The 15,300-nt window shown below is 38.1% G+C and overlaps 1 protein-coding gene across 1 annotated transcript; it reads right to left on the bottom strand.

Moving 5' to 3' along the window:
* Positions 1-1,716: 1,716 nt before the first annotated feature.
* Positions 1,717-15,092, bottom strand: eef1e1 (eukaryotic translation elongation factor 1 epsilon 1). The gene is made up of 4 exons (XM_039666582.2): positions 14,964-15,092; positions 12,387-12,584; positions 4,896-4,991; positions 1,717-2,240 (listed from the first exon to the last, which is right to left on the bottom strand). The coding sequence occupies exons 1-4, from the start codon at positions 15,045-15,047 to the stop codon at positions 2,097-2,099; spliced, it is 522 nt and encodes a 173-aa protein (XP_039522516.2). The 5' UTR covers positions 15,048-15,092; the 3' UTR covers positions 1,717-2,096.
* Positions 15,093-15,300: the final 208 nt, after the last annotated feature.

The following is a 15,300-nucleotide window of genomic DNA, read 5'->3' as shown; positions in this document are numbered from 1 at the left end:
TAGCTGTGTCAGTGATCATTCAAGTAGAATTCTTGTTACAACACTTAACTTTTGAGAAGTACTAAGATCCTTCTGCATCAAAAGAAAGGCATAATCAAAGTGTCCTAGTGCGCCTAGGGTTGCTACTCCTTGCTCTTTCTGAAGTCCCTGGAGCCTTTTGGGAAAGCAATAGGTGGTTTGTTGACCTTGTGGCATGCTGTGAGACAAACCGCAATGGGGAAGCTAATGCCTCAAACCTCTTGAACTTTGACTTCATTAGAAATGCAAGGTGAATGAATTGCCAGAATTCAACTGGAATAAAAGAAGTTCGCCCATGAAGAGCGGATTCCCTTCTAACTTTGCATTGAGGACAAAGGTCCACATTAATTGGAGTGTCCTATACCTCCCGCTGTGGATCTTTGCGACTTCAACTTAAAGCTAAAGCTATGACGACCTCTTGCCACCTGAAACGATGTCTGAAAAATGTGGAAGACTTCAGTTGAAATTTTTTTAAAGACCTCCATTCAGGAACATCTGCTACATGTGGTTTGGTCATCTTTTGTAGACGTGAAAGCGATAAATTTCATCTTGATGAGGGAAGCCTCTTTTAGATTAGCCGCCCAATTAAATCTGGAGACAGAAATAAACAGGCAAACAGAGACTCCACTGTGGATATCTCCATTATCTGGTCACAAGGCCTGTTCTGATGACTGCAAGATTTCTGTCGCTTTTTCAGTTTGCACTTCCACAAACACACATTGCTTTGTTCCGCCACAGTTCTTCTATAGACACACTGAATGTCAGATGAAAATTCTTTGAATTTTGAAAAAATGGATTGTGTCATATAACCAGAAGAAGGGCTTATAAAAAAAATAAAAATGGACACATAGTTCTGTTTTTCCTTTTTCATTTATTGGCACAGGACAACATTCTGTTGACATTAAAGAACACAAACTTGAGCTTGAGAACAGCAGACATTTCATAAAGAAGGCTTATAGGAAAGGAAGTATAATAAAAAGAACAGAGAGATCTTTTTGTCAGCATATGCACAGCAGATAAGTAAACGTGCAAAAACACATCTCCCTTTCATAAGAAGAGGATTTTCAACCATAAAGGCTATGGACAGAGCAGCTCCAAATCAGATTGGCCACATGTTGTACATTGTATGAAGCACTTGGTTTCCCAAAAGATGTTTTGAGTCACCGGTTTAATGATCAATGAAGCTGCAATGTTCTCAGAAACAAGTCTCCTGGAACTGGAAAAAAAAAAAAAAACAAACAAAAAAAAAAAACGTTGTCCTAAACCCTTTTTTCAAAATGCTTTAATTTTGTGCATTGAAAGTACAAGCAGACCTGCTATGCTCCACTGTGACACTCGAAAACATTTTAAACATTGAAAACCTTTGATGCAGCCAGTGATATAACACAGAACTGGATTAACCAGTTGACATGTCTAAAGAATCTATTGACACCGCAGAAGGGGATTTTGGGGAAAATGACAAAATGGTTGAGGATGGAGTGAAAAGTACATGAAAATCCGATTACACCAGTGCTGTCTGTGTGGCTACAGCTGGTAGTCAGCCGCTGCCCCAGAGCAACAACATGCCATCCTGTCAAACCCCAGACTACTGCCCACACCAGGGCTGACACAACGAGAAAGAGATGAACAGCGGAAGAAAATGGGGTGGGTTCAAAAAAAGCATTAGGGACAAGTCGGACATTTCTTTCAATATTATCTTAGTCGAATTGCTGACAACTTATCGGAAAAAGCAAGTAATAAATGTATTTATTTTAAATATTCATGTTATCATTAGAATTAAATGCTGTACCATTAACACCACAGTCACTATTCTCATTGATCATGCTGAGTTACTTTCAATCCACATCAATTTAATGACAATTCACATTCACAAAAACATGACTAGTGGCCATGAACCAGCTTGCAAAAAACACAAAACAAAACAAAAAAAGACCAGCTTCACCTGTCCTGGCTGTTTGGGTTACCATCGGGATTGTGGAGTAAAATGCAAAGGGACAGCTCTGTGTGTTAGTTGAGCTCTGATATGGTGACCTTAAGGTCTTGCTTATTTGACATCCCACAAGTAGTTATCAAAACTTTCAGTGGTGACCACTCGGGTAAACTCTGTTCCTCAGAACCACCACAGGAGGCAAATGGTGTCGTATGCCTGGATAGTGCTGGATATGATCAAACCACCGGGTGACATTCAGATAATGCTCTTTCTCCAGTATAGCCAATTCCATCTAAGAAAAAGTGAGGACAAACATGAGATGGTGAACATTAAAGGTAAAACTAATGTGTATAACACTACAGAGACATTCAATATAGTGCCTACAAAAAGCTTTCAACCCATTAGGGTTTGTCATTTAAGAGTTATATATATATATATATATATATATTCATATATTCAGGTTTTTATACAACTATAAAATGTTCAACAAAAACCTTCTGTAAGTATTCACTCTCTTTAATATGGCACATTATGTGTGTCAATTACACTACCGATCAAACGTTTTGGAGTCTCTTCTATTCACCAAGTCTGGATTTATTTGATTAAATAAACAAATAACATTCTTGAATATTATGACAATTTAAAATAACTGTTTTCTATGTGAATATATTTTAAAATGTATTCCTGATCAAATCTGAATTTACAGCATTATTACTCCAGTCTTCAGTGAGGTCAAGTCACATTAATTTATATACTGCTTTTTACAAAATATTGTTTTGATTGCCGAAAAAAGTGTCACAGTCCAGCTTAAGTTCAGTGATGTTTCACTTTTGTTTGAAAAAAATATATAATAATAATTTAGTTAATTTATAAATATATAACCGCTCTGGAGTAAACCGTGACGTCATCGTCCAGTTCAGTTCAGTTCTTGTATGTATAGACCATTTCACAAGATGTAAACAACACTGGTCCAGAAGCACTTCCTGTTTCAGTTTTTTAAAACTACATAAAAGCTGGGATAAAATACAACCAACAGAACATTTAAAACTGAATCAAAAAGTTAAACAAACATCTTTAAGATGTTTTCTTTACATGTGAAATAAAGAAAACAGTTACAAATTGAAACAGGAAGTGCTTCTGGACCAGTGTTGTTTACATCTTGTGAAATGGTCTATTCACACCAGGAAAGTCCGATAGTTCACTTGCTTTTGTCCGGACCAAATAAAATTATAGTATTATTATTATTATTTTTTTTTTTGGTATGATTCGCTTTCACACTGCTCTTTTTGCAAGTGAACCAAAATTTGTAAACAAAACCACACGTGTGCTAAGGTCGTCCATTCATTGGACAAGGATTCTCAAGTAGGGAAATCAGGAAGTGCAAAAAAGGCTCAGCATGGAGATATTTCGTACTGCAATATTTGTTCTTTCACTAATTTTGTGTTATTCTATACAAACACAATATGAAGAAACTAACGAGTATCATATGATACAATGTCATCTATACGATGTTGTAATTCGGGTTTTGAGAAGACGACGATGTGCTGCAAGACGGTTCCGTTGGAGAGACTCTCATGTGCAGCTAACCATGCCACGCTGACAGTGGCACTGCGCAGAAGACGGATAAGGTATAAAGTTTTCATTCATAGAGAGGGGCTATGTTACGCAACTCCGACTACGGAAGCCTGTTAACTCAAAGGCGCAGTGCTTTCTTGCAATTGGGTGGGTTCATGTTCACACCGTAAACGTATCGTACCAGAGTTCGTTTGGAACCGTACCGAGACCACCTCTTCAGCTGGGCCTCGGTTCGGTTGTTTGGTCCGCACCCGAGTTCGATTGCTGTATTCACACCTGCCCAAAAGGTGAGATGGTGCTCACTGCGGAACATGAAATCCACGGGGAGGAGTCGGATCCAGATCCAACTCCTCCCACCTTACATACACCTAAACCTAACCAACTCCGCCCCCTGATCTCTAAACCCACCCCTAATCCCTAAACCCAACCCTAATCCTACCCATCTCCACCCCTTGGATCGTGATCCGACTCCTCCCCGTGGATCTCATGTTCTGCATTGAGGTGCTACTGCAAAAGGTCCGCACCAAGGGGGGAAACGAACTAGAGTTCGACTCAATTGAACCAAACAAGGCAGGTGTGAATACAGGCAGATAAATATTATTGTTGAATATCAAAATTAAATGTTAAATTTCAGTGTCACATGATCCTTCAGAAAAAAATCTAATATGATCTCTAATATGATACAAGAAACATTCATTATTAGCATCAATGTTGAAAAAAGTTATGTAAAAATGTTTGTTCATGATTCTTTGATGAATAGAAAGTTCAAAAGAACAGCATTTATTTGAAGTATAATATTTTGTAACATTATAAATGTCTTTACTGTCACTTTTGATCAATTTAATTCAGCCTAGTATTTGAACTTTCTATTCAACAAAGATAAATAAAAATTTGCATGCATTTGTATTCGATTTGACATGACAACAAGTTCCTTTGTTGTTCAATGTTTTACAACAGTAAAGCATGAAATCTACAAAGTGGTTAATACATTTTTTTAGACACTCTACGTCTAACTGACTTTATCTCCAGGCAGTTTAAACTTAGTGACACACTTAAACTTAGTGTCATTGCCTTCTGGGTAATGACAACTCTCTGTCAGTCATTAGTCAGTCAATTATAAGCACTGACATGTTAAGATGTGATATTCTACTCTCTATCTCTCTAATTCTCATTTCATCCCTCTCTTCCTGTCTCAATGGGCTCCTTCAGGCTCCTTAAACTTCCTTGGCTGCTGTCCTGGGAAATGACAGCACTATGCGTCTCATCTTTGTGCTGTGTCAGGTTTCTCCTGTGCTTGAAGCGTCTTACTGTTTTAATTGGAACTCTGCATCACTTCTCTCAAACGACTGAAGTTCACCGCTGAGGGACTTACAACAATGTGGTGAATGCCGTAATACATGAGGATGTCTGCCAGGGTGAAGATGTTCCCAGCCAGGTAAACCTTATCCTCCAGGTATTGGTTAAGTTCCTGCAAGGGAAGTATAAAATGAGGTGACTCTGGGCCTGCTGTGCTGCCAAAAATGATTGGAGCGCTTCTGACCATCATGCACAAGAACAGGAATAAAAAGTGAGATGCATTTAACACCGACAGTCTCAAAGCTTGCTTACAAAGCACACTATACGATACACTAACACATGAAAATTGGTCCACAAATAGTATATTAGGATCACCAACATGTCAGTGTTGTAGTACTCGAGACTCGGACTCGTCTCGGACTCGGTCTCGAGACCATATTTTAATGGTCTTGGTCTTGTCATGGACTCGTGTGCATTTGGACTCGGAATTGACTCGTACTCGAACATTTTTTTTTTAGGACTCGGACTTATTCCCGAGTCCACTCGTGTTCAATTCAAAATATTTTTCATGATTATTAATGTATGTTAATAAAATATTTCTTTAAATTGATTGGTGATTTTCTAGTGCGCAACTGCGCATGACAAATTGTAATAAAATTACTTTTAACACCACCTACTATGTGGCCTTTTTAACCTAAACTGATCATATTTTTTAAACTCTAAGTAAATCCAGTAAAAAAAAAAAAAGGATTTCTCCAAGTAAATAAAAGTAAATTAGGTAATCAACCCTCACTGGTCTCGGTCTCGACTTGGACTCGATCGTCTCTGGTCTCGGACTCGACTCTCTATGGACTCGGTCTTGACTCGGACTCGACTCTCTCTGGTCTCGGTCTAGACTCGGACTCGAGTGAGGTGGTCTCGACTACAACACTGCAACATGTAAAAGCAATGGTAATATTAAAACACCATTGTTCCATTTACTGTGCCTTGAGAGATTACAGCTGAGATTAACAATTTTCATTTTCGGGTAAACTAACCCTTTAAGAACACCAATTTCTGTGGTAAAAACACTGCACAACCTGTTTGTGGCTTATTGCTTTGAGGGGTTTAAAAGTGACTCATCTGATCTACTTTAAAACTGGATCCATCTGCATTAAAAAATCCAATTGAGAATGGAGGATGACCATCTACAGGCTAGAGGCATTCAAACACTTCAGTGAAGATAAAAGAAATTGTAATATGTATTGTAGTTTTAAGGGTCTCTGATTGACGGAGTTTGTCTGATTGAAGTGTGTGTGCTTGTCTGAGTGTGTGTAAAAGAGTGGCTCATCTGAACACCGTTCACTGCCTCCATTAGCCCTCAAGACGATGTGCTGTATTGTGCACAAGTGCTGAAGATGCTCTTCCTGTCCCCTGAGACCTATACACACACATACCACCCCCGCTGTAGTATTCAGGCTTTGTAAAGTTTCACATCAAACTCACAGTTGCTCTTTCCGAGAAAGAGTCGATGGACAGCCTACAGACACATCTGTGTTACGCTGGACCGTGTTGAGTTATGAGACGTTGGCCTAGGGGTTTATACATTCTCTCTGAAATGAAGCTTAACATTAAACACAGTTCTGCACACAATTGTACAAATTAATATGCTTGTATTAAAACTAGTGTACTATGGTTTAGAAATTGTCTGGTGCAAAAACAACAACAACAAAAAATGCACTTTTGCATAATTCTTTCATCATTTACTCACCTTCATGTTATTACAAACTCATAGGACATACTTTCATGAATATATTTTTAATAAAAGCAAGTATGGTTGAGTTTACCTTTGAAATGACCTGATGGTGAGTAAATCATGACATAATTATCATTTTTGGTGACCCAACCCTTTAGGGGCCGTTCACATTCTTTATTTAAAATGTAGGAAGTGTAGGAATGTTATTTTCCAGGTGAGCCAGGTCATGTGACTAAAACAAAAAACAAAACAAAAAAAAAACTATCAGCTTCGGCCTTTCCATAACAACATCAAAAGCTCGGCTGAACAGCTGTTCATAGCTGTACAATGCTGTAAAGTAAGAATACTTTCAAAAATAGACATGTTAATAGATTATATTTATCAATTAACTAAAAGCAAAGTGAGTGAACAGAAGAAAAATCTAAATAAAATCCATATTTGGTGTGACAACCCTTTGCCTTCAAAACAGCATCAATTCTTCTAGGTACACTTGCACAAAGTCAGGGATTTTGTAGGCATATAGTCAGGTGTATGATTAAACAATTATACCAAACAGGTGCTAATGATCATCAATTCAATACGTAGGTTGAAACACATGCTGCGTCCCAATTCGCTTACTTATACTACGCCCTAAAAGTATGTACTCTTTTTGTATAAAAAGTACATACTTTTGAGTGTGTAGCAAAACAGTAGTCAAGCTTTGGGACATACTATCACGTCATCTTTAACGGACAGCTCTGTAGCGTGCTGCGTGCATCCTGTCACCGTAAACTGCCCTGTCAATCATCTTGTCACAGTTAAAATCCTCCATTCTATCTAATTTGACTTATACCGTTTCGGAGCACGTTCATCTGCCAGTCGTGTCTTTCATGCGGAGACTCTACTCGTGTTTGCAATTCGAATATAATGATGCATTTAAAAAGTAATGGCTAAACGTATCTTTACAAAAGTTCACAATGCTTCTGCATATGCAATATAATGTGGACAACATTGAATAAATTAATTTTCGGCAGGTTAGATACTGATAATTAATCACTCAAAGCTCTAATCGAAACCTCTCTATACAGCCGCGGGACAAGTCTGGTCAGAAGTGGCCTTCATGGAAGACTTGGGGCCAAAAAGCCATACCTCCGACGTGGAAACAAGGCCGAAAACACAGGAACTGGGGAGCAGGAAAATGGCAGCAGGTGCTCTGGACTGATGAGTTCAAATTTGAAATATTTGGCTGTAGCAGAAGGCAGTTTGTTCGCCGAAAGGCTGGAGAGCAGTACACGAATGAGTGTCTGCAGGCAACAGCGAAGCATGGAGGAGGTTCCTTGCAAGTTTGGGGCTGCATTTCTGCAAATGGAGTTGGGGATTTGGTCAGAATTAATGGTCTCCTCAATGCTGAGAAGTACAGGCAGATACTTAACCATAATGCAATACCAAAAAAATCTGATTGGCCCCAAATTTATTCTGCAGCATGACAACGACCCCAAACATACAGCGAAAGTCATTAAGAACTATCTTCAGCGTAAAGAAGAACAAGGAGTCCTGGAAGTGATGGTATGGCCCCCACAGAGCCCTGATCTCAACATCATCGAGTCTGTCTGGGATTACATGAAGAGAGAGAAGCAACTGAGGCTGCCTAAATCCACAGAAGAACTGTGGTTAGTTCTCCAAGATGTTTGGGCCAACCTGCCGAGTTCCTTCAAAAACTGTGTGCAAGTGTACTTGAGTGTAAGAATTGATGCTGTTTTGAAGGCAAAGGGTGGTCACACCAAATATTGATTTGATGTAGATTTTTCTTCTGTTCACTCACTTTGCATTTTGTTAATTGATAAATATAATCTATTAACATGTCTGTTTTTGAAAGCATTCTTACTTTAAAGCATTTTTTCACACGTGCCTAAAACTTTTGCACAGTACTGTGTATATATATATATATATATATATATATATATATATATATACACACACAACATTTATATTGTTATTTTGTAAGAAATCCCTATTAGGTTACATGGCACCAGATGTGGGCCTACATGCCAATATCTTATACCGTATATGATATGAGTAAAGGCCCACATCAATGTTTTTTTAGGGGGCCCAGAATTTAATAGCAACGGCCTTGATCTTAGGAGGTGGTCTGAGTGTGGTTCGCTTTCAGCCATCAACCACTGAATTGGACTAGATCCAAAGAGTAACAATATGAACACAAATAGGAGACCCCATTACTTCTTAAGAGGACTAAAAAAGGACACGAGTCCTCTTTCAGGGACAGGGACAGTGTGAATGTAAAGATAACAAGATTCTTTTTTCCTTGTTCTTTTTGACCTTCTGGTAAAGTATAAGGGGTCTAAAGTGTGAAATCACCCAACAACACAACAAAAGCCCCTTTCACACAAAGATTCCAGAAAATACATAGATAATGTGACCCGGCATTTGTCCCGGGATTGTTTGATTTCGGTTCATTCACACTGCCAGTGATTTGCCGGGATCCGTGAGTGCGTTCACACACAACCCGTAAAGATCCCGGAAAGACACATGACGTCAGGATGAGACGTGTAACGTACGCGTCAAAAACATGTACACGCCCATACCGTTCCACAAAGCTGGTGAATGATCTCAGCTTCAGCGTGGATAGAGAGGAGCTCCTAGTCTCTGCTTCGTTCCAGTTTGCAGACATTTGTTCGTCATTTCTTTGTTGATGACGAACACAAACTTTCTTCTAAGAGCAACAGAGTCGCGCGATGGCACAAGCGTCATCACTATGACACACCCCTTAAGGCATTGGTCCTGGTTTTTGTTCACACAGAACGTGTTCCGGGACTGATTCCGGCAATGTTACTAGGTCCCCAATAGGGGTGCACGATTCAGAAAATGTCACGATTCGATACCGATTTTTTGTCCCGAGATTCGATTCAAAATCGATTTTCGATTCAAAAACGATTCTCGATTTAAAAAACGATTCGCAGCTCTACATAAATGTAGTTTACTTTTTCCTATGTGATTGATTGCAGTAGACATAATTTAAAAGAAAAGTTTGATATTACTTTATATGTCTTCATACAAAAATAAAAAACTTTTGCAACTAAAAAGTGTGAAGTGCCAAGCTTTGGCCAGCTTTTAAATACATTTAATTCAAGTTTAAAATAAAACTTAAATAAAAAGCTTTTACATTTAGCTTTAAAATGCTATAGTCAGATCAAACAAACAATTATGCTAAATGTGGTTTAAGGAGTAGGTCTACTTCAGCTACCAGGTTGACTGTTGAAATGTGAACTCGACTGGGCACATTGAACTTCCTAAAAATATATACTAATTTCATAGAACCCTTGCGAAAATATTTTAAATAGATTTAAAAAAGCCACCACTACTGGTAACATCTATGGTTAGATTGATTTGTTTAGATCCAGTGAAGTCGTTCATAGGCGCATAATTTGCGGCTATCTCCAGTTAACTAGCAGAGCATTCATTTAGGTCGCTATTAAATAAGAGACCTGTTGTTTTTGAAATCAAGCTGAGCGCTCGTGTCCGCTGCGATCAGTGTCATGGATATACAGTGTTCTCTGTGGCTCGCGCAGTCTTCTCTCGGACGCGCGCTTCAATCTATCGCCGTTGTGGAGACTCCGGTGAAATCACAAAATAAAATGCACACAAACGTGATGAACATATTTGGTTTTGATGAGAGAGAGAAAAAACTATACGAGTGCGGTTTAGAACCCGTAACCTCTGACACGCTTGGCAAAAGATCTACAGAACTCAAACATAAGATCTGCGGATCGATGCATTTATTTACGGGTTGAGCAGAGTGGCTGCACAGTTTGACCAGCGGGCGGCAAGAACTTGCAATAACTATTTATCAGACCGGCCCTCGCAGCCTCGAAACCATAGAAACACTACCGGACCACCGGTAAAAGTCCCGACTTACCCGATTGCCACTCCGCCCCTGCACGCCATTAAAAATATAGCCTATGAATCGATTTTTGGAATTCTATGAATCGATTCTGAATCGGTAAAGATTGAATCGCGATTCAAATGTGAATCGATTTTTTTGCACACCCCTAGTCCCCAACCCGACATCGATGCCGGTATCAATCCCGGGTCGGGTTTGTGTTCACACAGAAGGCGTTCTGGCAATTTCCTGGGATCAATGCGCTATGTGAAAGGGGCTAAATGCTCTACAATAAGGACTGCCAGATAGCCTTTCTTCTTGTACTTGAAAAAATTATATCAAAATGGGGGCAAGTATTATAGATTCAGATATGTCTCAAGTAAACATAAACAGTTCCGAAATAAAACGCATAAGTAACACTGTATTCGATCTAGGCATTAGATCTTATTAGGTGCCTCGGTGCCCCATTATGCTTTTTTTAATATTACCTTTCATGCAATGTGTAATGTAGCTGTCTGTGAATGTAAACGATCTGCAAAGTTTTTAAGCTAAAAGTTCTTGCCTCTCTCTTTAAAAGAAGAAGAAGAATCAACTCTGAACTGCCTAAACGAGTGGTCAGTACTTTGAATTCCACTTTGTTGTAGCTAAATGTTACTGGGTAACACATTTGCCTAATGCCTGCCTCTGGTCTTCATTGACTGCCCGCGGACGTCGTCCACTTTGGCCCTCAAACACTGTAGCTGATGTTGTGTAGCTGTCGAGAAGATGCTGCTTTATGCTCTGGAATTCTCTTTGTAAACACTTCGTGTGAAGAATAAGTGGTAAAAAATTATCACACGATACAACAGCAGTCTATCCTTCTGATTACATATTTATTTTTAAAATACAGTATACTGAAAAGGGAATGCTTCTTTTTTGCAGGGTTTAGAAGACAGTGGCTTCAAACAAAGCTCTCTCTCTTACCTTCAAATCCACTCATCAAGGATGAGCTTTATCCTGGTCATTGTAAAACTCTCCCTTGAGTATTGTTGCTACTCTAGTGTCTATTCCTGTAGGCAACAGGACTCCTTTTTCTCCTGCTTTAAATGTTGTGATCCTGCCTTAAAGAGTGCTGTGAATTGGTCAGACAGTGGCGTGCCGTGGGCATTACATCAGCCCTTCATTACTGTTTAAACTGCCACCATTAACCAGCGATCAGCAGCGCTCTGCTCTAGACCCATGCTCGGACAGCACTGCGCCACACACTGACAGCTACCGCCGAGAGGCGTCCATCCCGCTGAGTGCTTGTGTTAACGAGACTGCCTCTCACTGTCCACCGACAGACGTTTTATACCTTTAATCCCTTCTGAACTGATCGCAGGACAGCGTGTGACCCCTGCTACCCTCAGCGTGTCAATTAAAGCCCATCTGACAGACTGCAGTGCAGATGTTATCGAGAAACCATTGTGACCACATAGATGCTGAGTTTGGCCCAGCATTTGTCCCGGGATTGTTTGATTTCGGTTCATTCACACTGCCAGTGATTTGCCGGGATCGTTTATTTTTTTTTAAATACCGGAACCGTGCGAAATTCCTAAGTTTCGGTTCTGAAACTGGTTCTGGTGTCAGATATCAATGCAGAGAGAGAGAGTATATGATAGAGCTGCATGATTAATGTAAAAAAAAAAAAAAAAAAAATCTTGATCAGGACTCAAACCCAAGCAATTCCTTATGGGCTTCGGACGACATGGGGGTGAGTAATTAATGACATCAATCTAAGTTTTTCCTCACTTTGTATGTGCAGAAATTTAGCGAAATACCATTTAAATGTAAATATTATTTAAAACATATTTCTCACAGTTCTGTTCACATTAAATCTTTATATTGTCTGAAGCAAAACAATGCAAAAAAATGCCCTTTTTTAAATTATAATTACAGAAACCATTCAGTCTAACCCTTAGTCATCATCATCTTACCTTCAATATAACTTTGACCTCTTCTTTCGAACAGTTGTCCAGTCGTGTTATTCTGTGTTCGATCCATTGCTGGACCACGGCCCTCTGTTCAGCGCTGTCTCCTAGCAGCTCAGCTCTCTTGGCCTCATGGACCAGATGAGATGCTATAGTGACCAGACCAATCAATGCAGGTCCGTTGTTGTTTTGGAGAACAGGGACCTACAATTGGACAAATAAATGAATATTAAAAACTTACAATCCAGATGAAAGAAATTAGCACGCATGCATGCGAGCATGGATCTATTCATCAAATAAGAGGAACAGAAAAAAATAAATAAATAAACAGGAGAAAACATTTATATGGAATTTAAAAGGCTAAATAATTACATTTTAAAATATAATTTTATAATTTTATATTCTCTTGCTCAAAATCTTTAGTTCATCTCTCAGAAGTAAATATCGGTGTCAATGAACATGTCAGTGCCATCAGAATGACCGTCCTTGTGTATGGATAAGACAGTCAAATTGCTTAGTCATGTTGTCAATATAACAGTGTACTCTGAAGGGGTATTCTAATGTAAACTATGGCTAAAATTTGGATGACAATTATTGTAAATTGTAGGTTACACAACTTAAGCGTATGTGCAAGTTTGATTGCAAGAGACTGGACAGATTCACATTTACGCTTTTACTGTTTGTACTGTAATTTGTTGAAAAATTATGTCATTGCTATACAGAAAGGAAAAGACAACACTGCATAGCACAAAGAAAAAAAAACAAAAAAATAAAAGTAGAAATGTGAACGGGACAGATTAAGAAAAAAAGTCCAATGGAAATGTATAGAAATATGCTTGATTATGACAACTTATTCAACCTTTTTGCATGTTAAGATTTATGCTATGAACTAATGCTATGACCTATGTGAGACAATTCAACAGAGACCCATTATAATACATTTTGACCAACATGACATAAGCAATTGAAAATGTAGGAAACAGCAGAGAATTTACATAGTCATTTGCATGGATGTAACAAAGCATATGCAACTTGTTCAAAGAAATGAGAAACTGCTTTTTTGATGTGCACAAGTGACACAATGATGTGAAGATTGAACAGATAGTTTTGAGAATTTCAATTCTGATCTAAGAAATGTACCAAAGCAACTGAGAAAAACTGTAACTTCAGCTGTAGAGAAATTAGCCAAATCAAGGGTTTTGCTATGTTTAATAAAATTCATGCTTATGAACTAATAATGCTGTTTGCACATGGTTTTGAGGCTGATGAAGATTCATTATTTTATGACATTTACAGTGTTGACCGAACACACATTTATCAATCCCAATATTCGGTAACACTTTATTTTGATGGTCCCTTTTGAACATTCTGTTGACTATAAGTAACTTTTCAACTACATGTCAACTAACTCTCATTAGAGTATTAGTAGACGGTCAGCTTAATATTTGCCAAATCTTTATTGTGATGCTCCTCCAACAGACAATCTACTGACTATAAGTAACTTTGCAACTACATGCCAACTTATTCTAACCCTAACCCTACCAGTCTACTAATACTCTACTAACACTCTAGTGAGAGTTAGTAGAGATGTAGGTACAACGTGACTTATAGTAAACTGAATGTGTTAAAGGGACCATCCAAATAAAGTGAAACCCAATATTCAACCTGTCATTTTACAAGTGTTGCAGATTTACATAAGAATAAATAAACTAATCTTACTAAGAAACAATATAATATGTTAAAAAAATCTTTATTTTAGAACATACTTTTGATGCTGACAGCATTCCAGGTATTTTTTGTTTAACCTATCGCCATTATTTATTATTATTTTGTTTTTTACGGGACTAGCCCTCTTTTGTATTGCAATATGTTTGTATTGTTGATATTATTATGACCATCATTATTAATGGTATGAATGCAAATAATAGTCTTCTGAGTATGTAGTTCAAATCAAACGTTTGGGGACTATATAATACAATTTCTGGGATACCTCTGAACCTTTTCTCTTTGGAAATACATGGCAAATGTATGAGACTCAAAAACACCTGGTGGGTCTAAAAGTGCTCATGACTTTTGTTAAATTTGTCTATAGTATTTCTATTTTTTACTTTTGGGGATCCACATGCTGCTAAACAAGATAGCTAGATTGCCATGTGGTCTATTTGAAGCCTAGTGTGTTATATATATATTTTTTTTTTTTGTTAGTTTTTGTAAATCATCCAAGATATCTTATGTGCCAACGACTTACAAGTTATCTAAAATACACAAGTTATTAGTAATATTTTGTATGTCTGTCTTTGTGCTCCAGATGTCACACAACAACACAGATCTGTCATTTGGGATACTAACACTAACATTTATTTATGAACTTATGAAATCAATGAAATATTCATGTCAAAATGTTGCTAAATCATGATAAATGGAAAAGGCTAACAATACTAAAATCGTAATATAATATATCCTCTCTGATTTACACTAGTCATTCATTCAATCGATCCATGACACATTACCCAACACAAACGCATCGTTAAATATAATACAGGCTCCCAACGCAAAGTATAACGCGTTCGTCGCTTGATTCACCTTTTTGCCTCCCTGCGTGCTGTATTTATTTGGCTTTTTTAATCCTAGAAATCTCTCAAGCGAGCTCAGCTCCCGAAGCGCCATCTTGATTACACCGGAAACTAATCTGACAAACAAAACGCTCGCTGATTGGTGGAGATCCTCTAGTCCCGCCCTTCTTACGTCATGACGGACACATGAGACCCAGGTGCTGATTCTAATGCTTGATTTTATATGGTATAAATAAAAATAGAAAACCTGGTACTTTTATGGCCCCTCTAAATGTTTTGATCAAGCAAAAAGAAATATATTTATTATCATTTTTTATTATTAATACTGATAATGACAAATATAAAGC

This window comes from Pimephales promelas, chromosome 22, assembly GCF_988280905.1.
Source record: "Pimephales promelas chromosome 22, fPimPro1.hap1.1, whole genome shotgun sequence".
NCBI classification, from domain to species: domain Eukaryota; kingdom Metazoa; phylum Chordata; class Actinopteri; order Cypriniformes; family Leuciscidae; genus Pimephales; species Pimephales promelas.
The sequence above is the reverse complement of the archived record's forward strand: the minus strand, read 5'-3'. Positions and strand labels throughout refer to the sequence as shown.